The 27659-nt window shown below is 30.3% G+C and overlaps 7 protein-coding genes and 1 non-coding gene across 8 annotated transcripts; 2 read left to right on the top strand and 6 right to left on the bottom strand. All coding sequences in view use genetic code 12, as the record gives it.

Annotated features, from left to right (window-relative positions):
* Nucleotides 1–1266: 1266 nt before the first annotated feature.
* Nucleotides 1267–2136, bottom strand: RVS162 (Rvs162p; the record flags this gene model as incomplete). The annotated part of the gene is made up of 2 exons (XM_064904994.1): nt 1267–1809; nt 1885–2136. 2 exons carry the CDS (start codon nt 2134–2136, stop codon nt 1267–1269), a joined length of 795 nt encoding a protein of 264 aa, XP_064763000.1.
* A 410-nt stretch (nt 2137–2546) lies between these two features.
* Nucleotides 2547–5438, bottom strand: ROB1 (Zn(II)2Cys6 transcription factor ROB1; the record flags this gene model as incomplete). Its single annotated transcript, XM_064906090.1, has 1 exon — nt 2547–5438. One exon carries the CDS (start codon nt 5436–5438, stop codon nt 2547–2549), a length of 2892 nt encoding a protein of 963 aa, XP_064762999.1.
* A 3088-nt stretch (nt 5439–8526) lies between these two features.
* On the top strand, nt 8527–10401 carry KIS2 (Kis2p; the record flags this gene model as incomplete). The annotated part of the gene is made up of 1 exon (XM_064908175.1): nt 8527–10401. The coding sequence occupies one exon, from the start codon at nt 8527–8529 to the stop codon at nt 10399–10401; it is 1875 nt and encodes a 624-aa protein (XP_064762998.1).
* Nucleotides 10402–10847: 446 nt separating this feature from the next.
* DFJ63DRAFT_335190 (uncharacterized protein) lies at nt 10848–13313 on the bottom strand (the record flags this gene model as incomplete). The annotated part of the gene is made up of 1 exon (XM_064908174.1): nt 10848–13313. The coding sequence occupies one exon, from the start codon at nt 13311–13313 to the stop codon at nt 10848–10850; it is 2466 nt and encodes an 821-aa protein (XP_064762997.1).
* Nucleotides 13314–15198: 1885 nt separating this feature from the next.
* SEC18 (AAA family ATPase) lies at nt 15199–17586 on the bottom strand (the record flags this gene model as incomplete). The annotated part of the gene is made up of 1 exon (XM_064908173.1): nt 15199–17586. One exon carries the CDS (start codon nt 17584–17586, stop codon nt 15199–15201), a length of 2388 nt encoding a protein of 795 aa, XP_064762996.1.
* A 205-nt stretch (nt 17587–17791) lies between these two features.
* Nucleotides 17792–17881, top strand: DFJ63DRAFT_t71. The gene has a single exon. It is a non-coding gene; the product is annotated as a tRNA-Val (tRNA).
* A 773-nt stretch (nt 17882–18654) lies between these two features.
* MPT5 (Mpt5p) lies at nt 18655–21342 on the bottom strand (the record flags this gene model as incomplete). The annotated part of the gene is made up of 1 exon (XM_064906089.1): nt 18655–21342. The coding sequence occupies one exon, from the start codon at nt 21340–21342 to the stop codon at nt 18655–18657; it is 2688 nt and encodes an 895-aa protein (XP_064762995.1).
* Nucleotides 21343–26130: 4788 nt separating this feature from the next.
* Nucleotides 26131–27501, bottom strand: DFJ63DRAFT_312975 (ssDNA endodeoxyribonuclease; the record flags this gene model as incomplete). The annotated part of the gene is made up of 1 exon (XM_064906088.1): nt 26131–27501. One exon carries the CDS (start codon nt 27499–27501, stop codon nt 26131–26133), a length of 1371 nt encoding a protein of 456 aa, XP_064762994.1.
* Nucleotides 27502–27659: the final 158 nt, after the last annotated feature.

Here is a 27659-nt window from a genome sequence, read left to right as displayed (position 1 = left end):
AGGATTGATATCGCTATATCTAACACACTGAATGTTACATTTCACTCTGGCTATCCTAATATGACTTAGTTCTTCAACTGCAAATTCAGGTATTTCATTGTTAACCAATTTTATAATCATAATACACTCTTTATCAAACATATACCCAATTGAAGATTTGAATTCTAGCATCTGGGATTCGTTTATTTGAAAAATTACTTTTAAAAGAGTCATATATCTTCAATTCAACGGGAATATTAAACACTGATTTATCAATTCCAACTTGAATACAATACTCAGAAACTACACCGTCACAGCAGAACTGTGGTAATACATTGACCGTGTCAAAGTGATACGCTAATAAATCTCTTACTGGTTCTAAGAGACTATTGTGAACATTATACCTGATATACCACTTGTTGCGAATCTGATTATATGGGTAAACAATTGTAGGTAGAAAAATTAATGCAAAAAGTCTTAAATGTATGGGTTCTATATCATGATCATTTTCATCAACAACATTAACTTCTATCTGATGATGTGACTGAGAATTCTCTCCTGTAAGTAAAAAGGAACTACTACTATTGAGCCTCTATAATATGAATCTTTTCGTCTTTTTGATACTCTCACTTCTTCTACTTGGTAGTTTGGTACTCTAAAAATTGGAGCTGGAAAGGGTAAGACAAAGAGTTGAGAATAAGCAAGGATAATTTCCACTTTATCGACAAGTTGATCGATGCCCATATCATCAATACCAGCAGCTTCCGCAGCTTCAAAAAATCTTCTTGCAAAAGAACTTAAATATTTTTGGAGAAACTTTAAAGGTTGATAGGGTAATTCAAAATTCACTTAATGATAGGTTCTCATTACCAACATAGTGATGGAAACAACGTAATCGAAGTTCTATCTCCTTCTGGTAACCTTTGCATTTTTCATTTTTTGAACCTTCAACAGATCATATAATCTATTCCAAATTTTCATCACTATCCTCAAATTTATCTTCATCATCACCGATAAGGACAATAAAATCAGATCAATATACCGATTTTTTGATATTGTTGGACATAATCTCCTAATCTATACTCTTACCAATGACTCTATCCTTAAGTTCTGATAATTATAATCATCTTTGGAAACCTCTACCATTATTTTCAGCTAGAATTAAAATATTATATATTTATTTATTTACTATATGATGGGTTACATTACCACACTTTCAATATTATCATAACTTCTAATCTTATCTCATAAACAGTCTTTAAACATGGCTATTATTAAACCAATTCCTTAACCAGTAATATTTAGTTCTCTCATTTTCCCTAAAATATCATCCAATCTTTTATCAAGACGACCATGAATATAATCTTCTCTGGTTTTAGCATCTAATTTAGCTTGTAGACTATTTAATTGTTGATAATTTTCATTAAAGAATCTTAATTGAATCTTCACAAATGCTTCAAATGATGGATCTAAAAATGGAATTCTTAAATTAATTAATTTGGGTATTTCCGTTTTTAATTGTTGATTTAATGTTTCATAAGTCTTTTCTAAATCAACCAATTGTTCTTGATAATTACTTAATTTGGTTTCATACTCACCATTGGTAGGAGGTTTTTCAATTAATTTCTTAACTTTATTCTTCATAGCATCATAATCTAATTGTTTATTAGCTCGTTTCTTAATAGCTTCATTGATTTCGATATAATAAGAATTGAATCTCGATATAGGATTTAAAACGGTTTGATTATAAGGATACTCTAATTCTGAAAGACATTTATCACTTAAACTCTTCATCACAGAATAATATTGTTGAGATAATGAATTAAATTTCTCCTCCTCTTCATCAGCGGTATTATGACTTTCTTCATTATTCCCATTTGAACTAGTTGACAGTCTCGGTATGACTTGAGAAGGTAGTATTCCATAATATGTACTTAAACTTTCTCCAATATTAACTTGACTATTAGTTAAAATTCTTAATGATTCTAAATAATGTCTTAATTCCTTTTGTAATTTATTTGAAGTGGTTTCCATATTACGATATCTTTTCTCTTCAAATTCAAATTCTTTATCAACAGTCTGATCCATTTGACCTGTTTTAAGTAAAACTTGAGTACCAGCTCTATTTATAGCTTTCTTTATCCCAGTCCAAGACATGATTTATATAATACTGTGTTCTTTATATGATGGTGATGATGATGAAAATGATGATGAGAAAACAATTTCTTAACAATTTAAATGGGGATGGTGTTTCTAATTTATGAATACCAGTCTATCAATATCACTTGATATCTATAATACTTCACTGTTGATGTCAATTGACTACTTGTGTTAAACTTGTTTTAGATTTGTAATAGCCTCAAACCGATTTAACCGCTCTCTAAAAGACTAATCTAATTTTTAAAAAAGGGTCACATCCATGCCGCAGGATCGATCAAACGCTACCAGGACGCTAAAAAATATGGTTGCAATTTAAGAAAAATAGTACATGAATATATATTTTATAATTATATCAAGAATAATACAGGGGTTCGTTTTATATACGAGAAGAAAGTTCATACGGTGTTTTATTGAGGAAACTGAGGGAAATAACTGTCCCAATTGATATCCAAATATTCAAAATTTAAGAAATTATTAAACATATCAGTATCATTTAATGGATTGATCGATATGGTTCTTTTATTTTGTTTCTTGGGTGGCGGTGGATTACTACCATCAGGATTTGTCGGTTGGGGATTTGATGATGATGATGATGATTCTTGTGCCTCTGGGTGTTGGTTTTTAAGACTGCTGCTCTTTTTCCTACTCTTGCTCAGTCTTTTACTGGTTGAAGTTGTTGCTGCTGGTTGTGGTTGTGGTTGGGGTTGAGATGGTGGTTGGGCAAACATATCAAATTGATTATTATTAACATTATTGAAATTATTATAATGATTAAATTGATTATTATCGTTCATGAATTCTCCAGTACCGAAATTACGTTCATTACCATGTTGATTAAACAACGAATCAATCATATTCTTAAAGGGTTCATCATCTCGAGGTGGTTGTGGTTGAAGTTGTGGCTGTTGTTGTTGATAATTCTGGATTTCTTCTTCTTGAGGAGGTGGAAGTTGATTATAAGGAGAATTCTGAGGTTTAGGAGTATGACCATGAACTAAATTTTCAAGTATAGGAGTAGTAGGTGATCTTTTATCATATGGAGAAGGTTTTGATTCATAATACTCATGTTGGAATTGAACTTGTGTTTGTGGAGGTTGAGGAGGTGGAGGTTGAAATTGAGATGATTGTTGTGGTTGTTGAGATACTTGTAAGTTTGATTGTTGTTTATTATTATTCTTTTCTGATTCTAATAATTTGCTTAATCTCTCGGATAATACTTGAATTGGATTCTTAACGATAATCCAAGTATCTGAATCGAATTTGTTAATTAAAAAACTAACAAAGAAATTCAACTGATTTATCAATACCGATCTTTCCTTCACATTAACTTGATTTAAAATAGCAAATAAAGAATTAGTCATTAGAATCAATGTATAAATGACAATGATACTTTGATAACTATCGAAATTTTGAAATTGAGATAAAATCAATTCAAATTCATTTATAGAATCCCTTACTAATTTCAAATCATTTCCCTGACTAATATGTAAGAATGGTTTATTAAGAATTAAGATCACTACGAAAAACACCAATGAAAGTCCGAAATCCTTCTGTCCACCTTGAGATGATTGTCTTATGATTTCGATATTCCAATATGATTCTGGAGCGAGATTTTGTTTCCAATCAGATAATTGTTGATTGAATTCCTTCACTTTATTAAATTTCTCAATGAAATTCTTTTTCGATTCTTCTAAAGTGGTGTATGGTATTGAATGATAAATCACGGTAAACATAGAATCAGAAAACACAAATACATCAATGATTTTTCTTAAATTTCGATTATTGACATCATTTTTAAATACGGGATAATGAGGTTGATAAAACATCATTTTATTTCTCCCATAAATTATGGCCAAAAATGCATCGATAATATAACATCCCCAATATAATTTATTCTTTAATTTTGATAAATCTTCATCATTAACAATCTTAAATGAATTATCAAACCCTACATCTGACCCCATTCGAAATGCCATCCCTGTTAATTGCCAAGCGGTGGTTAAATTCCCCTTACTTAAATCATGAATGGCCAAAGTCACCAATGTTTGAATTCTGGCGAATGAAGATGTTCCGAAAGAGATTTTGCTCGATTGAGATTCACTTGAAGATGATGATAATGGTGATGATGGTGAATTACCTACGCCGCCGATATTATAACTATCACAGAATGTTAACCTTTTCAGTAAATCATAATAATAATTAGCTTCATTGACTCTATTCAACACTGTGGCTCCGAATAAACATAAGGCGTAGATTAATTCAGGGGATAAGAATTGATTGTTGGGGTATGTATATAATAGATTATTGAATTTATCATAAACGTTAGGATTATTAGGAGTATTCAATTGACATAATTGTTGATATAAATCATGAGTTTTCTTTTCATACATTATAAACGTTATGAATCTTCCATGTAAGAATTTGAATGATGTAGATAATAATTCTTGAACTTTTGGCGAGGTTAATACGGAGGGGCTTAATGGATTTAATTGAGCTAGATTTGAAGCAGGTGAATTACCTCCAATTGATTGTGGAGATGATGTATTCCGAGCACTGTTTGAAGATGCCGTGGTGGCAGGAGCATTTGATGATGACGGTACTGGTGGAGGTGCTGAATTAATTTTAGTGAGATAATTTGTAGGACTTGGATTTGATAAACCAGTTGATGGATTTGATGGAGGACCTGGAGGTGAACTATTTGAATTTTGAGAATCAGTATTTAATAATGCTCCATCGTAGATACTACTTGGTCCATAAACACTTACAGATTGTTGTTGATTAAGAGGAAATGGTTGAACTTGAGCAGGAGGTTGTAGTGATTGTTGTTGAGGATCTGAGAAGCTGATACTTTTTTCATCTTTTATAGACCCTTGACTAGTACTTTCGATTAATAAAGTGGGTAAATCATTCGGTAATTCATTTAATTTATTAATGATTAAATTTGGATTTTGTTTATTATTAATGACAAACTGTAAAGTTTCACGATATTTATTATACCCATCTTCTAATAATTGGATATATTCTGTGGAATAACGATTTCTTCTTTTATCAATAGCAGGATAAATACATTCTTGATTCTTTTTAATACAATTTCCACAAGGATTTTTCCCATCACATTTCCGTTTAATGGTACGACAAAGGTTACACGATATAGGTTGACGTTGACGTTTTTTAGTAGTAGAAGTAATAGGATCGATCGGATCTATAGGGGATGAATTTGATGAATGTATTAAAGGAGGTGAAGACTGTTGAGGTGGTGGTTGAGGTGGAGATGCTGGATCTCTTTTCCTTTTAGCCATAGTTATGATAAATTGATATATTCTATAGCTTGTATGTATGTTTTAAGGAAAGGTTAGATTTGAGGATACATGGATGATATTACTATTTAGATAGATTGATTGATAATAAACAGTAAAGTTGATTAAAATCAAAACAAGAATCAAAATTGAAAATTGACGAACATGAGGTAAATTGAAGTTTAGTTAAACTAGCTAGACAGAAACGGTACAGTCTAGAAATAGGCTGAAAGAAAGGACAGAAAGGCCGGCAGTTAAAGTCAGTGACAGTTTAAAGCTTACGCTAAATTTTAAGGAGACAGCCAGTTTTGTCTTTGGTTTTTAGCGGCATAAAAAATAATTAAAAATGAGAAATTTTTAAATTTTTAAATTTAAATTTTTTATTTTTTAGTGTGAAGCGGCTGGCGACGACGTAAATTTTGTGAGGTTACTCTATTTGAAATTTAGGTTATGATTGATGATGACGATGATGATATGATTTATATACTGTTACCAGTTAGACGAATATTTATTTATGTGATCTAGTTGTAGTTTTATTAGAATGTATCTATAGAATAAGTTATATAGAGCATATATAATATGAATCAAAAATCAGCTGTAATTTGATAAATCATATCCGTTGTCAATTTCAAAAGTTATCAATTTCACTTTCAGGCTTTTTTATTTTATAAAAAGGGTAATAATTTCAACTTCAGATTCAACTTGAACTACAACACCAATTTCAAATGCAACATTAATTCCATAGAGTTGTATCATGGAAGAAGGACAACAGGTACATCTAGTTAACCTTATCCCTCCATGCTACTCGAGATAAATATCTTACTAATCCGAGATTAGTGGTAAAAATGTAACAACGTAAAGTTTATTTAAGTAAGTAGGTATAAATCACAAAATAGTAGAACCGAAAATGCTAAGAAACGGTGTAAAAGTTGAGTTTACCTGACAGTTATGTATGTATATACATAATAAATCGTACCATGACGACAACTTATAAGAAACATATATTTGTATTTACAAATTAGGCATTAATTACCTTTGGGATAATTTTTAGGGGCGTCAACCAGCGAGCGAAAATAAATTAAAAACCGGTTTACTTAGGTGACAAAAATAATACGAACTGATTACGCTAAAAAAAAAAAAGAAGAAAGCGTGAAAGAATTAAGAGAGAAAAAATCACACCGACAGGGGGATTGATGAGACATTTTTAGGGAGAAGGGGAGCATAATTATTTCCATTTCCCCCAGCGAAGAAAAACAGAATTGAGAATTACGAACATAAAATGGAAATGGAAATGTTTGTAAATCCGTCAAATCCATTTCTAATAAATGAAAATCTCTATTGTCAAATATCTTCATAATTTTGATAGATGAAATTTTAAGTTAAATAGAATTATACATTTCATCTAACTGAATTATAAGATTTGTCTTCTTTCAAACTGACATGAACTTACATGGGTAGCTTGTCTAGTGACTTGAAAGTCTTGGTATTATCCCCAGCATTTAGTGTGTGTGTATATGTGGAGATGAGAGTATACTGTAATTACGTCATATTCTATTAAATAATTATGAAATGAATTATACCTTGCAGATTATACATATCTGAATAATATGAGATAACTTAATTGTAGTAATACCATCATAATTATTAGAATGGTTGTGGTTAACTATGTAATTACTTTATACGTTGTTGTATGATTATATAACTAATTACATAATCAGTAATTATTTATTATACATTACTAACCTGTATATAACGAAAGATCACCCCACAAGATAAAACAATTGAGGGAAAAGTAAGGAGAGAGAGGGGAGTGTGTATCCTGCATATAATCTAACTCCCATAACACTAAAGTTAATAAAGCTCTTATTTTAAAGTTAGAGATTTTGATTTAATTAGTTGATTTTAGTGATTTCTATAAGATTAACTGATTTAGTAAGATGATAATTTTATTAGTAACGATGTTTTATTCCAAGACAATATTTGTATAGAAAAATGGTGGTGTAGAAATTTGTTGTTTTAAACAAAGAGGTAAACAAGAAAAGTAAATATAAAATAATATTTGCAGAGATAAGAAAACTATGATGTAATAGGATTATGGTTAAATAATTTATATTTATATAGTGTAAACGACTAATTATAATTAGTACAACTAGTTAACAGTACTTAGTTACAATTATTACTTGTCTTTTATTCTTAAATGTTAGAAGCCATTAACTTCAATTCTCATTATAAACAATGAAACATTCCTCGAGCCTTAAATTGATTGAGACGAAGAATGAACTCCATGTTTTACTATAACCATTGTACACCCATATTAACAATAACATAACTATAAACCACAACAGTGAATGTAAATTGTAAATGTAGAAGTTGTAAGATATGGTGTGTGTTTATATATAAAGTTTTTTTAACTTTTGTGTGTGTGTATATTGTCTAATTCGGTTGTTTGCTATTGTTCTAAATTTCCACTCCACCACCACCAACACTTTATTATTTATTTTTTTATTTTTCATTTTATTTATACCATTTTATCCTTTTTAAAAGGTTGCTATTTGATCCAGTATATCTATCTACCTTCTTTATCATTGGTATTTGTATTGAGTAGAAGAATACGTCCATTTAACTGGCACCAAACACGTCTTCATCCTTCCCTCTTTCCTTCCATCCATTTAGTGAGCAACCCCACTACTAATTTTTTTTCTTTTAAATTTCTTAGTGAAGTTTCATCATTGTTGATTCACCGTTTGAATTTGATTCTTAACTATTACCATCTTGATTCATCCAACCAGTATCTAGAATCTCCCTAGTTCATCTCATTACCCGCATTCCATTAATTCATATATCCCATTCCCCTTCTCCTTACCCTTTCTGCATCCTTCCTCCTCCCTTGAATCAGCCGAGTTACACGAAGAATCTCCTTACTTTCACACCCACACAGTTACTGCTACTCGGAAATATACCATTATTAGATCTCATAAACCTTCATTTGAATATCTTGATACTTATTTATTACACTAGCATTCCTTGTACTTATATTGTCTGTTATACATCCTTATTTATTATCATTCATATCATATCATATCACTTCATAATGGGAAATAATCCTTCAACTGTAACTAGGAAATCAATAGCTCCAGAAACTTATAGAAAATCAAATGCTCAAAATGATCAACATAATTTAGATGAAGAATTCAGTGATTTGATTTTAAGAAAAGTTAAAGGTGATAATGCCAATGAAATTACAAATTATACTTATCAACAACGAACTGATATTGATCCTTCCATTCAACAAGAACATCAAGAACAACAACTGAAGGAAGGACAATCTCATAATATACTACATCCTATATCCCATGATGATTATCCTATATCTTATAATCAATTCTCCAATGATTTAATCGAAGATGAATTCAATGAATTAAATGATGGATTATTAGATACTGATGTTCAAGAAGTGGCAAGAAATATCTTACTTAATGAAGAAGAAAATGCAAAGGATATCCCTGATTCTCATACTGCCATGGAAATTGATGAAACTTTTGATAGTAATAATTCCACCATCATTCAACAACAATCTCAACAACAACAAATCCCAATCGATAGACATCATACTCCAACTCCTGATTTAACCAAAGTTGATTTCACAAAGATAACTAATAATCATAATGCTAACCCTCAGATCGAAGTCAAGGTTGATGATACCTACGTTCATCCTCAAATCAATCATTCTCATACTTCAAGTTCAACTTTATTAATCCCCGTAGAAATAAAGTGGGTTAATACCAATAAAGAACCTATCAATAAAATCTCCATCATTGGATCGTTCTCAAATTGGAGAGATGTTATCAAACTTTCTTCCTCATATCAACATCCTAATGAATATATCACTACGATAAACCTTCCCTTGGGAGTTCATAAATTATTATACATCATAAACAATGAATATCGAGTAAGTGATCAATTACCCACCGCCACCGATCAAGAAGGGATTTTCTTTAATTGGTTTGAAGTGATTGATGAATCTCATTTATTCAATCATTCTATAAATCAACCGAATCATATCGGTGCTTCAACTGATTATGATGCCAATATTATAAGTCCCGTAAGTCATAGTGTCACTCCTAGTAATGTTCCATCCAATGCTAATTTCAATAGGAGTTTTAATTCTTCAACAAGTGTGGTGGCAGGGAGGAATGAAGTGGAGAGAATCAATCGGAAATCAAATAGTTTTTTGGCAAAGATTTCAAAAGAATCATCAAATTTCGAACATGTTGAATACGTGGAGGGGAATAATAATATTATTGAAGATGATGAAGATATGAAAGATGTGAAATTGCATGAAGAATTACAAAAACAATCAGAGAATTACCCTTATGGAAATCATCAATCTCATCATCCATCAAATACTTCTTCGTCAATGATCCCACCGGGTGGTCATCATGATAGTTCGAAATATTTACCCTTGACAAATTCAATCTCATCATTGAAGATCAATATTAAACCACCTAAATTAGAATATTCCAATGAAATTCCCGAAATGTTTGTTAATTATGAATTTTTCAAGCATAAATCAGCAAATTATGAATTACCTGAACCACCTCAATTACCCGCTCATTTAAATAATGTATTATTAAATAAAATCTCAAATTCATCCTCATCCCAATCCAATTCCCAATTATCATCGTCTAATATCGCTCAATCGATTCCAAACCAATCACCTACCAACATAGGTCAAAGTTCAAGTTTAAATAGTATCCATCATCATAAAAGACCACCCTTGAGAAGAGCAGATAGTTCATATTATGCCTCCAATCAAGAGTCTTTCCATTTATCAATCCCTAACCATGTTATTTTAAATCATCTTATGACCACATCGATAAGAAATGATGTGTTGACGGTAGCTTGTATTACGAGATATTCAGGGAAATTCGTCACTCAAATAATGCATTCTCCAGCTGATAAATGAATATTGTAGTTGTATGTACTAATAAACAAATAAATAAATAAATATATAAATGAATAAATAAATAAATAAATTACGTATATTAATTATATTAGTATGATTTATGTGTAAAAATCATATTCTATTACTCTATTGATAACTCCCCCATAAATAAATAAATAAATAAATAAATAAATAAATAAATAAATAAATAAATAAATAAATAAATAAACGAACCCGATGGACCCAAAGAACCTAAACCAATCTGAAAAATAATACCATAACCCAGCGAAGTAATCCCAAAATAAATAAATCATAAATAAGCTAATTGTAGAAATAAACCCATAAAATAAATGTGTCTAATAGAAAAATGATAGATAGAAAATAAATAGGGATATCCAAAAAACAAAAATCCAAAATTTGTTGCGAAAAATAAAAAATACCACCAAACATGAGACTTTCCAGCCATTTCATCCATGCAATCTTCTTTCCTTTCTTAATCTGGTCTGCATCAAACTGTAAGCACCCCTCCTTACAATCACTTCTAATTCAAACCTTGTTAACTCAGGATAAAAAGGCTGGCTTAAATCAAATAATCTTTCAATCAATTTACTCCGATACTCTTTGGTGGTACCTCTTATCCACGTTTGATAGCCTAATTTGAAATTACAGTAATTTTTAAATAATTCAAGAACATTGATCTCAACTTCTTTGGTGAGAGCTATGTCATATTTATGTAACCCTATGATTCTGGAAAGTTCAAATATATTAAGTCGGGAATAATAACGATCACTTTGGAATTTAGTTAAACTTCGAATATCATCATCGTCGAAATTACCTTCATCCTCCTCATCATCATCATCGTAATCAGATTCAAGTTTGGGAATTTCCTCAGGTACAGAGTTATTCTTCTTTCTGGAGGTGGTGGTGATGTTATCTAATTCTGAAGATCCAGGAAAAATCTTGGGTAAAGGAACACGATCTGGTTTGGTGATATTCTTTGGCTTACGATGTTCATAAAAATTTGTTCGACCTCTTTTCAAAAGATACCTTTGATCTTTCTTCCTGACTGCTAAAGGAATTATTCTAGTTTTTGTTAAATCATAAAATGCCTTAGTGAAAGGATCAGGCAATTTAAATGGTTTAGAAGTTTTATTGATAGGATCGGAGCTTCTAAGTATTTCTTTTAAATTCATTTCAATCTCATCTTCCTGTTCAAAAACCTTATCCAGTGGAATCTCTTTCTTCAATTTATTCTTTTTAATCTTATTATTAACATACCTTCTATATATTTCTTTTTCCTTCTTTCTCTTGAATTTAAATGAGACCAATAATTCATCGTCACTTTTATCAACTTCAATCCCACGCTTCTTCTTAACAGTAACATCAGCATATTTCTTAACATTAGAACGTGGAGGTTTTGATTCCAGCCTATCAGAATTTAGATCAATCCACGGTTTGGGAACTAAACTAAGATTAGAAATGAATGGATGATCTGAAAGTGATGGGATAGATACACGTTTCCGTTTCATTGGGTTAGATAGTAAAGCATCAACAAATGAAGTTTGGGGTATTGAAAATACTTCACACTCATTAATTGCTTCAACAGGAAGTAATAATCTAACTCTATTATTGGGCTTAAGTTTAGGAATGACTTTTTCTGCTTGTCTTACTTTATGAACAAATGAAAATGATTTGGTTTTCTTAACAATAACAGGAGGCGAAACAGGGGCAGCTGCAGACACTGAGGCAACAGGAGAGACAATGACATGTGTGGGAGGGGATGCAGGTCTTGGTGATACCCTCAAGCTATCTTTAATCGATTCAGCAATGACTCTTTCAAATGCAGCTGTTCTGCTTCTTGTAACTGGAGAATTGATTGTAGCACCATATTCGGATTTAATTGGTTTAGTGGTTCTCTTAGGTGTATTTATAGTTGGCTTATTTCCAGATTTATTAGTGTTTGTGGGTGTTACAGGGGGTGTTTCAATGGTAGATCTAATATTCAGGTTAGCAATTGTAGCATATTTACTAGCACCAGTGGTTGGAGTTTCAATTAAAATATCATCTGTATCAGCTAATGTAAATGAGAGTTGTCTTCCCAGTCTAGTTTTCCTAGGAGTGGAAAAATCAACTTTTGATTCAGTTGGTTTTTCTGGTTTAGTAGGAGTGTCTACTTCTCTTAATATATCTAAATTTTGTTTCAATTCTTGAAGACGAGAATTAATAGGGTTGGAAGAGGTTTCAGATCGTGTATCATTTGAATCATCCGTAAAGACAGAATCTGATGAGGATGGTGGAACAGGGAGTGGAGATAAACATCTATGATCAAGATCAACATACTTATTGAAGGGGCTTTCATCGTCATCGTCGTCATCATCGTGAACGTAATCGTCATCAATCCTGTTAGAGAAGATTGAAGAACTGGTTGATCCTTTTCTGGAAGAGATGGTAGAATGAGAAGTGGTGGTACATTCAGAATTACTTCTTGTTATAAAAGTTGGATGTAGTGGAGAATCATTAACCATGGCAGGATTTAAAGCTTGAATCTTATGTTCATGAATGAAAAAGCTATCGAATATAAAATCAATAGCATTTAAAGGAATATATTTAGAGTTATTGGAATTGTTTAGAGATGAGATTGAAGAATTACTAGTTGAACAAGACATGGGAGTAGAAATTATCGAAAGATCTTGTTCAAACAAATCCAAACTATTGTCAATATCATCAATCTCACTATCGATATCATTATAAGTAAGATGTCTAACTCTGGCGAGTTCTAATTCATCCTGAGATATATCATCACTTTTCTGAATATTTAAGTCTAAACTAAAACCAGATTTAAGACGAAGTGGTGATGGTGGTGGTAATGGTGAAGCAGAAGGTAAGGGTAAAGATTGATGGAATTGACCAAGTTCCAATTCAATTGTTTCCATAGTGTTGTTACCATCTATGTATGGTTATTCAACTGCGCTATGGTAGGTATAACTTGAAGAGATCTGAATGTAATAGTGAAAGCAGATAGCTCTGGTTAAAATCAATTGAACAAAGGAAAGAAAGAAAGGGATTGATATACGAAATTGAAATTAAGGGATGAAAAAGAAGGAGGTGTTATCTTAGTTCCTGTTTCGGTAAGAGTTGATGATGATTCAAATGAAATGGTGGAGATCAATGACAAAAAAATAAATAAATGGAAATGGAAATGGAAAAGTTTCGTGAATATTTTGAACTTTAAAATTTCTTTTTTATGATACACTTGCATGAATCTATTTAATAGAGGTTTATCATTATACATTAACTTTCTGTCTGTTTGTTTGTCTGTGTCTTAAAAGTGGGGCTGATGATCTTCAAATTATGACAAAAAAAATATATGTAGAAGAACTAGATGCAAAATAAAAGTTAATGCCACTTTTGAGGGGTGTATGGTTTTTTTTTCTTTTTAGTTTGACGTACGAGGGGTCTATTATATAACAAGACTTGAGATTGTGTACTGTATACATATTTATGCACCTAATAAAAAGATAATTATTTTCTGGATCATTTTAATTTATTGTTCATTCTAGAAAATAATTTATTATCTTTAAACGTTTGCAATAGAGGGGATTTAAGTGCAATAAGGATACAGATTTGTAGATTTTGGGGGTGTAATCATTTTAGTATGATATTACAAATTTATTCCCTCATCTATTATTTAATCGTAGAAGTTGGTTTAACTTTGTTACGGGGTAATCATCCTTACCATTGATTGTTATAATCGTATACTACGAACAATGTAATTAAATACAACTTTGATTGATTCACTGATTGATGTAACAAGGCTGAGACAACACAAATTGTTTTCTGATTACTCCTCAATATCATTCTTTTTAAAATTTATATCACAACAAATAATAATAATTTATTGCATGCGTTGCATATTTAATTAATCCGTTAATATGCAATTGAATGTACAACACACCTGTAAACCATTCTTCGCTGTTCTAGATTTAATCTCCCTGAACTTTGAATTCATCTATCACCCTAATCTAAAGATAAGCTAGTCTAACTAACCGAAAATATCATTATCAGTTGATAATTGAATGGTAGTCAACTACACATTTAATTATAACAATCAATAACCACATAACGAGGAATGTAATTACACATGATCGTTGATCATAATTATTTTATAATAATAATAATAATAATAATAATAATAATAAAGTTCAATCCTTATCCTTTGGTCTTATCACTAACAGGAAATTTGCGCTAAATCCAGTTTTGATTACTCCTCATCAATTTTACCCCCTCTCTCCCAAGAAAATAAAATATAAAAGTTCGTAAAAAAAAAATTTATTTTTAGATCATTAGCCGAACTTAAATCTTTCTTCTCCCTAAAATTTTGACTTTATGGTCGGCTTATTCACTAAATTTTCCCAAGCCTTTACCGTTCTTTTATTTTCTTTGCTTTCAGATACTTACTACTATCCATGCTTTAGTATATGGTTAAATATGAAATTAAACAAGAGTGATATATCATACCTTCCTTTTCAACGAATAAAATCATACGTTTATACCTGTCACACATCTTGACGACGATCTCGTGGGTTAAGCAAATGTGGTAATTGTTGGATTATCAAGAAAATAATCTCTGATACCATGTTACCTCATTAAACCTCACCCCTATTCTACAGGTCGTCACACTATTACCTTATCTTATCTCACCTCTTCTTATGACATGTGCTGCAATAGATAAATTTATTATTATTAAAAATCTACCTAAAGAATGTTTATATAAATGCGATAACTAAATATCATAACATATAACCGGTAAAGCCCTATCTAAATTTGAGTTAACTTGGGTACTAAATTAAGAACAACATCATCGACACTATAATCGCTTGAATTATTAACCATTAACTCTTCAATTAATTTCTTAACCCCAATATTAATTTCATAACTTGAAATTGCATTCAAGATTTGTTTTCTTTCTTCAATTGACTTGAATGAAATCTTATCCATAACTTTACTTATTTCTTCAACTGTCTTAAGTGATGGTACAGCAATTAAATCAGTAAAAGCTTTAACTAAACTCATTCTCTCTAACACGGAATATTCACTTGTAGTACCAATAATCAATAAACGACGACCCTTTGGTGGAAGTTTAGTTAAATAAACTAAAATTAATTGTAAAATATCATTAGAAAATCTAGGACCGATATTAACGAAATTAATTAAAGTTTCGATTTTATCAATCACTAATACACTTAATGGAGATTTATAAACATCTCTGAAAACAGTATCGATGTATTGAATCTTTTGTGCTTCACTTCTACCCACTACACTTTCTGCTGAAAGCATTTTAATAAATGGGAAATCTGAACCTAAAGCTATGGTACTTGCAATGGCAGTCTTACCAACTCCACTTGAACCATATAATAATATTGATCTTAAAGTTTCAGTTTCATTGTTCTTAACTAAATCAACAATAGATCTGCCTTTATCAAAGATATTAGTGATACTTTCATTGAATTGAATAATACCATGTCTAGCAGCTAAATTCAAATCTTCTTCATCAGTTCCAAATGCAGGTTTGATTTCATTTAAAGCTAATAAGAAATCATTTCTAGTGATTTTCATTTCATTAATTGTCTTTTCGTCAATCTTTGCAAGAGCTCCTGATTTAGTATGTCTACTAATAGCAAATGATTTAGCCGAATTACATAACCCTTCAATTTCAGCACCCGTGAAATTCTTTGATAAAGTACTTAACTCATCAAAATCAACATCTGAAGTTAAGATCTTGTTTTCTCTTAATTTAGCAGTATGAATTAAAAAGATATCTCTTCTACCCTTTTCATCTGGTAAGGAAATTTCAATTTGAATTTCAAATCTACCAGGTCTTAATAATGCACTATCGATTAAATCTAATCTATTAGTCATACCAATTACCAAAATATTATTTAATTGATCAACCCCATCCATTTTTGATAATAATTGATTAACCACATTATCCCCAACACCTGTACCATCAGATCTAGCTGACCCTCTTTGTTTGAAAACAGAATCTAATTCATCAAAAATAATGACATGTAAATCTGAATCATCCCCCTTTTGTTTAAATTCATCCTCAGCTTCTTTGAATAATTTACGAATATTATTTTCTGATTCACCCACATACTTACTTAACATTTCAGGACCATTTACAATCTTTGGGTCTCTTCCATTTAACATTTTACTCAATTTTCTGGCAATTAAAGTTTTACCAGTCCCTGGTGGACCAAAAAGTAATAACCCTTTACAATGTTTAATTTCTAATTTTTCAGCAATTTCAGGAGGTAAGATTCTACTATTAAAAGCTCTTCTAAAAATATCTTGAAATTCATTATCTAAACCACCAATCCCTAAATCTTCTAATTTGAAATCAGGATTTATAATTTGTTTTCTTGGTTTTGGTCTATGATGAGGGGAAGTTCCAAATTTTAAACCTAAGATAGATGCAGGCTTAACAAGATTAATTAGTGATTTTTCATTAGGATAAAATATAACATCAGTTTGTCTTAATAATATTCCCTTTGTTGATAAATCGATTGATTCCTTAATAGTAGGTAAATTATCATCTTTATTAACATCAACCACTTGAACATTATTAACTAATAATTGGAGGACCAGACCTTGGAAATCCAATACAATAGGTTGAGTAGGTTGTAAGATTTGATTTTCACATATATATTTAAAAGCTTCAACTAATTCGTCATGACTAATATTCATACTTTTAGCTTTTGCTTTTGATCTAAAATCAACTAATAATTCAACGGCTCCTAAGTATTGATTAGCCAGTTTGTTTTGAAATATATTATATGATTCAACCTGAACAGTTTGTCCAAGTGACCATTTACCCCATTTTCTTGAATCACCTGCTAATCCAATAGTTCCTGGTTTTGATAATTCGGATTTTTCAATGGTCACCACATAATGTCCATCTAATAAAATAGGAGAATGATTAGCAAATTGATTGAAATCATCAGGATGAACACCTATACAATTAGATAAGGCAATAGCATTGTTAGGACATTGCTCAACTATGAATTGTCTTTTATAATTAGTTGGTTGCTGTTGATGTTGAGACGTGATTGCCCTCGTATCAACATTAGGACGGCTATGACTTATAGTCGGTTGGCCAGGATTGGCATTAGCATTACTAACTTTATGAAATCCAAACTTCTCCATGATGAATCAAGTGATATATGAAAGATTTCAATTCAATTGAAGATGGATTGTTGCTTTAAAATGAATCAAGAAGCAGCGTATAATTAAAGTTGAACACGATCGAATTTGATCTTTGGTCAAACATTTTAAATTTTTATATACAGGATTTTGCAACTGGGATGCGCACCATTTGGAGGTATTATTTTTTTCAACGCCAGGAAATTTGAGGTTATTAGTGTAGCGGTTATCACGTTTCGTTTACAAGCTATTGCAGTAAGCACCGAAAAGGCCCCGAGTTCGAACCTCGGATAACCTAAAGTTTCAATTTTATTTTTTTTACTTTTTTGATAGTCAGTGGATATAATATGGTGTTTTAAGTTCACTTTGATAGTTTAACATTATTTTTACCTAATATGAAATGTCAATAATTGAATTATTTCAGATTCAAAATTTTTGTAGGCTGCTGTTATCCCTAGGACGAAATAATTTTGTCTTGTCTCAGTAATTTAGGCAACCATTTCGCGACAACTTTTAGCGGCAATTAGCGTCAAAGTCGCCTAATTGTTGCAAAAAAAATAGAATTTGCTCCCCACTAGCTTACTACATTGGCTAGATTTAATTATAATAATAATTAATAATATATATACAAAAATTAAACTAAATAAATACACAAGCTAAATTAAACTAAAACCATACATAACAATAAGAAAAGAGATATCAAATGATACTCACAGACTCTCTATTCTTATAATTTGTTTTATTACTATCTTTTTTTTTGTTTTCTTTTAAAAATTTGGCAAAACTGATTGAAAATCCCTATATTTATAAATCCTTGGTTCTATTATTTTAAATATCTCTTTTTTTTAGTAGAACAACACTTTGGTGTAATAAAAACCTAATATAGTAAATAAATTAATGAATAATAACATCAAATATCACACATAATATCCACCACCAGGGAGGAGGAATAATACAAAATAAAAAAAATAAAATCGTGGGAAGGAGGAATGCAAAAAAAGCATAAGCAAAAGGACAAAATACAAAATAGAAGAAGAAGAAGAAGAAGAAACCTCAATCTAATCTCTTGATCTACATCCAACCACCATGAACATTGCCACCAGCACTTTCAAGAATTGGTCCACCTGGAGTAGAATTATTCGAATTTAAGTGATTAGACCCATTTGGTCCTTGTCCTGGTGCACCAACTTGTGGATATGCATTGTTTGAACTGCCAGCTGAAAATGATGGAGTTCTAGCATTATAGTAATAGCTTGCACCATTATTATTACCAACTGGACCATTATAAGTAGCATATTGATTGTGGTTCGGACGATTTGGAATAGCAGAAGGGCCCAATTGTTGTTGTTGTTGTTGTTGTGGGGGCGCTTGTTGCTGTTGTTGCTGTTGTGGCATACCATTAACAGATTGTTGGTACTGATAGTTCATTGGTGGAGGAGTTGGGTATTGACCACCACTTTGAGGTTTAGTAGTAGTATAATGAGTCATGGGTTGAGGTTGGTTGATGACATTATCTGATAATGACATTTTATGTTGATGAGATCCAGAAGCAGATGGAAGTGGGGTATAAAATTGCTGCTGCTGTTGATGTTGCTGTTGTTGTTGTTGGGGCGGAAATCCAAAAGGAAATTCATTGATCGTAAAGTCATTATAAGCAGCAACATTAGACGGTTGACCTTGCTGTAAATGTTGTTGCTGCTGTTGTTGTTGAAGAAGAGCTTGCTGTTGCTGTTGTTGTTGCTTAGATTGTTCGTAGTTATACATGTTTACCGGTAAGGATAAGTTTCTATTCACAGATGGTTTTAAAACACTATCATTTGACATAGTTCTAGAATTTCTATAATGTTGTTGAGATGATGAAGATGCAGCTGAAGAAGTAGATGAAGTTGAACCTTGATGTTGATGTTGTTGAAGTGGGTTTGGAGCAAATTTTCCTGAAGAATCCAAAGATGATGAAGATGAAGATCTATTATTTTTAATGGAAGAAGATGAAGACGCATTTGAAGATGGTGAAGTTTCATTTATAACATTATTAATCTTTGATTGAATACGTTTACCAAAACTTGAAATAATCTTACAATTTAAAAACCAATACTTGATAATTAAAATTTGTAAATCTAAATTGGATAATTTTGAATAATCATTCTCCATTGATGGTGATTGAGGAGGTAATAATTTATGTAATTGTTCAACCAATTGAGAATTATAAATATAATCAACTTGAGAATGAATAATAATATCAATTAAAGTTTGAATCACATAATTTCCATAAGGATCATTAATCAATTTATTCAAATCTTGAATTAAAATCTGATGACATAAATTCAATTTCAATTTAGAAAATTCTTGCAGGTAAATTTCACGATTATAACAATTCTTTAAAAATTTTTCAATCACATTCGAACTAAATTTTAAATTGCAAAGATTTTCAATCCCAAATTTCAAAAAGTTACCATAGATTTGTAAATTAATATCAATAATATTAAGCAGGATCAAGTATTGTAAGACATAATTACCAAATTGATCATTAATAAGACTAGTGAAATTATTAAAGTTCAAAATGGCATTACTAAATTGATTCAATTGAGTGATATCAACATGATTCAAACATTTTTGTAACACACAACAACCATGTTTATGAGTGGCCACGATATATAAATCATCAATGATTGAATCATAGATGAATTGACAATCTTGTGGATTATATTTATTTAAAATCTTTTGAATCACATGATTCCCATTCAAATCTTTAATTAATTTAATAATAAATGGTTTTAGACCTTTAATTAACAAACTTAATTGATAAGGTAAGGTTAAATTATCAATAATCTTTTGTAAAGCTCTGGTACCATGTTGATTGATTGAAATTTGAAATAAATTAAATTGTAAAATTTCCAAACAAAGATTAAGATTGGTTTGACTACAATATCCAATCAATTTTTGAATAAGATAGTTGCCAAATGGATCAATGATTAATTCATAAAGATAAGGATTGATTTGTTCAAAGATGATTTCAAAATTAGCTTGTCTAGTTTGGAAATTTGGGATTAAATTCTCATCAATCTTCTTTTGTAAAAATCGACACCCATATTGATCCTTCGATAGTTTAAGAATTTCTGATTTTATTTGAATCAAGGGGATCTTATTAATAGAAGCAAGATATTCTTTATCAATTTTAGCTGGAGCTGGAGTAGTTGAAGTAGATGTAGATGAAGAAGTTAAACCATTGATAGGAGGTACAGGAGATGTTGATAATGATTTATTAGCTTGATGTTGAGATTGTTGATCATCTTCGTGAGGTGGGGTTACCACAGCCACGTCATTGACATTAGATTGCTGTTGTTGATGTTGATGAAGTTGATTATTGGTATTATTACCATCAATATTGAAATTTGGGAGATTCAAGTTATGATTCAATTTATTGGAAGAATCCCATAATCCAGACTTATTATTAATCCCATTACTGGAAGGAGGAGTAACAAAGTTGATATTTTGATTAAAGATATTAGACGATATTGAACCTGATTTACCATGATGATGATTTAATATAGGAGTGGATTGATTTTGATGAAGATTATTATTGATATTTCCATTATTATTATTATTGGTCTGGTTAACATTGACAGCACCACCACTAACTGTTCTTAACGATCCATTGGCACCTGATAGATAACCTGTACCATTCAAATGATTTGGAGGGGTGGTTGGTTCAATGATGGAATTGATTGAATTGACTGATAAATTATGGTTATGAGACATTTTGTCTGTCTGATTTTAACTGTCTGTCTGATGTAACTATAATTTTTTTTGTCTGAGGGTACAGACCAAAAATGGAGCTAAGGGGGAAAGGGAACGATGAGAAAATTCAGAGTACAATAAAGTAATCCAAATTTATTTTTAACACCAAACTAAACGATGAAAATGGAAAAACTTTTACCACAATACTTCTATTATTATTATTATTAGTAATTGACTTAACAATCCTAATTAACCAACTGGAAAAGTGCTTGGACAAAACTAGTGGAATGAAATTTAAAATAAAAATAAAAGTCTGAGGCAACAATCAGAAATAATCACTCACACTGAACAGACACTAATGATACCCACAAATAAATACAGACAGGTAATTTTTAATTTAGGACAGATTCACTAACTGACACAACACACACTATCTCAATTAGGATCAGACAAATAAATCTAAAAAAAAATAATTAAAAATTGTCTTAAAATTTCTCGTTTTTATTTTTCTTAGACACTGTGACACGATGTGAATCCTTTTTCTTTTTTATTTTTGGGGATTTTTTTCGTAGTTCTCTGTGCTCCGCTCCGTTGGGGCTCGGTATCTTAAAATTGATTCTTTTTTTCTGGTGAGGGAGGAGTAAATCTCTAGGGAGAATTCTTCTTCTGAATTAGTGGTTCCTTAGGGGGAATGAGATCACTAAAAAAAAAAAGACTGATAAAAAAGAATTTAAATTTTAAATTTTAAATTTTAAATTTAAAAAATAAAAATTTATAATTGGATGGAGGATGGATACAGACTTTTATAAATTTTAAAAATGAATAAATATTTTGAAAAAAACCACTCCAATAAAGATAATAAACGACCGTGGTGTAATACTCTATCAAGAGGTCTGGTTGAAAGTGGCAAGGAATAATACAATTGGAATTGATAAAACGAATCCTATCTAATAGTAATACCGTAGTAAGTGAAAAAGATCTCCTTAGTTAAGCGGATATAAAAAATTGGTTAGCAAGGAACAAATGAAACATATATTAACACCCCAGTAGTATTAGAAAATATGGTATATGATATGATAAGGGTTAAGGGGAGACTATAATGAATGTGAATTAGATTGAAGATGAATAAATAAGAAGAAACAGAAACTTGAATTATTTAAATAAAGTGGAAATCAAATTGTATTTAAATTATTAATCTTTAAAATTACTGTGAGAGAAATTAAATTATTAGTGAGTGAGTGTATGTAGTAACAGTAACAGTATATGTCTGTCTGTTCTGTCTGTTTTAAACTGTAGTGTCTGTTGTGTCTGTATGGTATATAACGATGTAAATTTTTTTTTTTTTTTTTTGGCTTTAACTATTTTTAATTTCTGTGTCTGTCTGATGTGTCTGTCTGTCTGATCCATTTTTAATTATTACTATTATTAATCACAACCTTCAATTTTTTTACAAGTTACAACAAATAGGTTTAATAATAGTTTGGTTGGGTTTGGGTTGGACAAGCCTTGATGTTGCAGGTTTATACGGGAAGGGGTTATTATACCAATATCTTAAGAGCTATGCTTAACGACAAAAAGTTAAAACCGAATCAAAATTAACCAAAAATAAATAAATAAACCAAAAAAAAAAAAAATAATGATAATAATAAATAAATAAATAAATAAATAAAAAAAAGAAATGAATGATGAAATCAATTAAAAAAAAAAAGTGAGTACATAAAAATAAATAGTATACAGTATGCCAACTGTAATATCAGGAAAATGTCGAAAAGGGAAAAAGAAAAAGAAAAGAAAAGAAAAGAAAAGAAAAGAGTAATGTGCCAGACAGTAGAGGGGTGTGTGAGTGTGTAATTGATGGAATGGGATGGGGATGAAAGAAGGAGCGACAAGGAACGATAATGATGATATCAATAAAATTATAATAAGAAACGAATAACGAGACACAAACGAATGAAACAAAATAAATAAAACTAACTAAAATGGTTAAATTCAATAACTATAAGGTGAATGAAAGTTGCTACAAAGCACAAGAATGCAATATCAATTACACGATAAGTTTTAAAACAAGACTTGATACTTTTTCTTACATTTAGTTAAGTTGTAGAATTCTAAATGGACGAGTAACTGTAGTCATCGAACATAGAATGATTATGAACATTTACAATCCATAGTTAATCTGTGACTCTTAGATAAGTTAACATAAATCTAAAACGGTAACCCAATTAGTGTGAAACACGAGATCATCAAATTATAAAATAATAATTACACTCAGACAGAGAAATAGAACAATTAAACAGACAGACAGACAGAGAGCAAGAGAAGGAATGATTTTTATGAGATAATAAACGACATTTAATTCAATATAAAATAATATTTTTCTGTCTTTTTAAATCCCACCACCAATATAAAACATTAAATGATAATCCCTTAATCAAATTTATACAACTTGTAAAATATAAACCATAATAAAAATAATAATTAATGATAATAATGACAATAATAAAAAAAGGGGTAATGGTCTAGACATGCACATCAATTAACCAACTAACTAATTGCATAACAATCTTATTTATTTATTTACATGTTTAGTTCAATTTCTAGAATCATATGGTATCTATAAACTTAGGCGGATAGAGTCAAAGGTGGCTAAAAAAAAAAGACCACCAGAACCAAAACCAGAAAAATAAAAAAAGTCTCGTCCAGGGTTAAGTTAGAATTGGGTTGATAGTGACAGGACTAAAATAGCCGATTACATATGAGAGTAGAAAGTTCCAAACAGACAATTTAATTATTTAGTTTTTGACTAGACGATAGAAGTTGAATTTGAAATTAAAACTTAAACTTATAATTCATTGATTGATTTAAAAGTGTACATTTAATTAATTATTAGAAATGACTCAAAATAAAATACGGATAATAAGTATAAATATATAAATTTGTGTCCCTCCTTGATTATAATAATAACCATCATCATCCGAGCAATCCTAAAATGACGAGACAATTAAATAGGGAAGAATGAGAATGAGAATGAGGAGGAGGAGGAGGAGGAGCAGTTTACTCAACTAAATGTTTTATTTTAGTGAGCACTCCCTCCCCTAATCTCAATTGAGCTGAGCCAACAGACTGTATAGAAGATTTTCATTACCCATAAAAATAAATTTTATTGCGGGATGACAAATGAGAAATTCTAACCAGAAAAAGGAAACCCTGGGAGATATGGATGATTTCACCGATTATACTGGATTGGTAGTAATGAACCACAACGTTTACATTATTAATTTACAACAAATTGACATAATCCTATTTGACTATATTGTAAATTAATTATTGAATATGAATATGAATATGAATATGAATATGAATATGAATATAAATTATACATTGGAGAATAAAGTTAGACTATAATCTATGGATTGGAGATTTTAAAACTGCAAAATCTTAATCAAACATGCAAAATAATCAGAAATCAGACATTCATTTATTTTGCGTTTTGGCTGCCAATTTAAGAGAGGTTTAACTATATTTTTGTTTCAGAGGGTAAATGTCGCAAGAAACCAAAAAGAAAATAAAAAAAATTAAATGAATCTTTATTTTTTGGTTGTTGTAGTTTACTGTTTTAGGGAATTTTTTTCGCTTTATGGAATCTTTTTTTTGTTTTTTTGTTTTTACATTTTTAATGCAACTTTTTGCAATTTGTTTCGAAATAAAGTTGAAAAATAAATCACATGATACGTCATGTGATCGATTCTCTGTTAAAATTTAAAAATTATCATCATCAATCTATAAATAGATCCCGGTTAATATTTGGCGATTATAGATTTGAAGCTAACAAGAATAAAGATAATACTAATCAATATAAGCCTTAGATAGTTAATAAAAATTTGTTGAATACGTAATAGGGTTAATATAAACACCCCCTTTGTATTTACTTATTTCCTGGTTTAGTGATTTATTGTTACAAAGTACAACTCGTTAATCTGTTCGCAATTGCGGTAATGGTACCAACAGCTGCTGTTACTGACAACTTGCAATCACTCACTCACTCACTCACTAAATAAAAAGGAATGTTCGAGACTATACAGGTTACAGATTGACAATTTTTTTATTTTTATTTTTTTTTGGTTTTACTTTTTTTTTTTATTTTTACAAGTTGGTTGGTTGCTATTATCTCTAACTATGTATTGTCAGATTTTTGTCATATTTATTTTTGCTATTTCATTTCTTCTGTTTCTTTAGAACTCCTTATCGTTTAAGAATTTTAGTCAAAAACTTTTACTTTTAACGTTTTACAGTTTCTAAATAACTGTCTTACACCCCATGTTTTTATTTATTTATTTATGGTCTGACATTAATTCTATTTATTATGTCTTTAATTCTCACCACCACCACCTCCTCCTCTCTCTCACTCCCCCCCTTTCCACACAATTATCATAAACTTTATCTCAACTACCTTTAACGTAATCTAAAAATAATATAAATTACTTATCATTGTTCATCATCGTACCTTTTTTGTCTGATTTTCTGAAAATCAAAATCAGACAGACAGACATATACATCACTGTTCATACATTTATAACCCTTGCCTATTATCGCAGTTTCCTTATACCCTTTTATTGGCTTACACTTTTACATGTCATTTACCATCATCATAATTACTTTTCTTCCTTTTTACTCTATTCTGATCGTTTCATTTCATTTTACAGATCAGACTTACTTACATACAATTACTTTAAAATTCATTTCATTAAATTTATTATCTTTGTGATATTTAAAAATCTTTTTGCACCTTTCAACCTTTCCCTTTCACTATCATAATGTGAATCGATTAGCTTTAACATACTTATTTAAAATTTCTAAACTAAACACAAATTCTCCCATTTGCTCTTTAAATTTATTAACTTGTATACATGCTTTAATTCTTCTTTTTAATCGTCTTATTTGTCGAGCATTAATAATTTCTCGGCGTCTAATTCTTTCTTCACTATCAGGAAATTCACTTTGCATAAATCCTGGTGGTGAGGCTAATTTATCAAATATCTGACTAATTTGATCTTCATATTCATCATCATCATTACCATCGTCTTCTTCTTCAGATGTAATCCCTTCATATGCGTCATTATCTTCTCCTTGTCGATTCACAACTTGATAAAATTTCCGAATTTTATTTTCTTCCAGTTTAGTTATCCCAATCCTCCTTTCAAATGTCTTCCCTCCTGGTGTTTTTACATAACTCACATTTCTCTTTTTAATCCAGATCGGATTTGGTTTAAAATCAGATAATTTCCATCCTTGTTCATGAATAGGATTTATCTTTAAATTAATCATAAATGTTTCTTCAGTTTGATATTTCTTATCATAAAAATTAATCACACATTGAATTCTCTTTAATTTAGTCTTGGGTTTAAATTCAGCAATGAATTTAGTTAATTCATCATCAACAACTTTAGCACTCAATGTTATTTCTTCTTCTTGTTGTTGAGAATCTTCTACTATTTCTTCCACTTTTTGAGGTGATGAAGATGGGATTTCTGTTTGCGAATTAGGAACTGATGAACTAGCAGTATATTGAGTTGACATTAAATGAATATCTCGATTAGATTCATTCGGGAGCGTTCTCGTTGGTTTCTTGGGAGATACAAATCCATTATCATGGGGCTTATAAGGTGAAATCTTCACCGGTGATGATTTTAATACCGGATCTTCTTCATCATCGGAATATTGTGTAGGTAATAATCGAAACTCATCATCAGATCTTGGAGTTTCTTCATTCGATTTTTGTTTCTTCTTTGGTGGTGGTAACACTGTAGCATTTGATTCATAAAGCGATTGAAATTGCCGCACATTCTTTAATCTATCATCTTCATTATTTTCATAACTTGCAATCTCTTTAAATGATTTAGTTAGATTAGGCAAACCTATATTCTTTAATTTTGATATTTGTAAAGGTTTATTAATCTTATCAGTCGTTATAGTTGTATTCGTTGATTGAGTAGTTTTCACTAATCTTTCATATTCAGACTTGACTTTGGAGTAGAGTTTAACCACACTATTCAATTCAAACTTCATCGTATTCAATTCTACCTTTAATTGTTTATTCTCTTCTTTCAATTGATGCATTTGTTGATTCATTTCTTCATTAATCAATCTCGTTAGAGATTCAATGAATTGTGGTGATGCCATTATTTACGTATATTAAATATTCCTCCCTTGACTTGAATAATTCATCTATCATACACTGATCCTGGATCTAGTCCCTTCTATTGAAACAATATGAATGAAATGGGTTTCTATCTATAATATGGTAAAGGTTGAATTATAAAAATTGTCAACAACCTGCA

This window comes from Scheffersomyces coipomensis, assembly GCF_036884675.1.
Source record: "Scheffersomyces coipomensis strain NRRL Y-17651 chromosome Unknown DFJ63scaffold_3, whole genome shotgun sequence".
In the NCBI taxonomy this organism is placed as follows: Eukaryota; Fungi; Ascomycota; class Pichiomycetes; order Serinales; family Debaryomycetaceae; genus Scheffersomyces; species Scheffersomyces coipomensis.
Note: the sequence above shows the minus strand (reverse complement) of the source record. Positions and strands in the feature narration are given on the sequence as shown.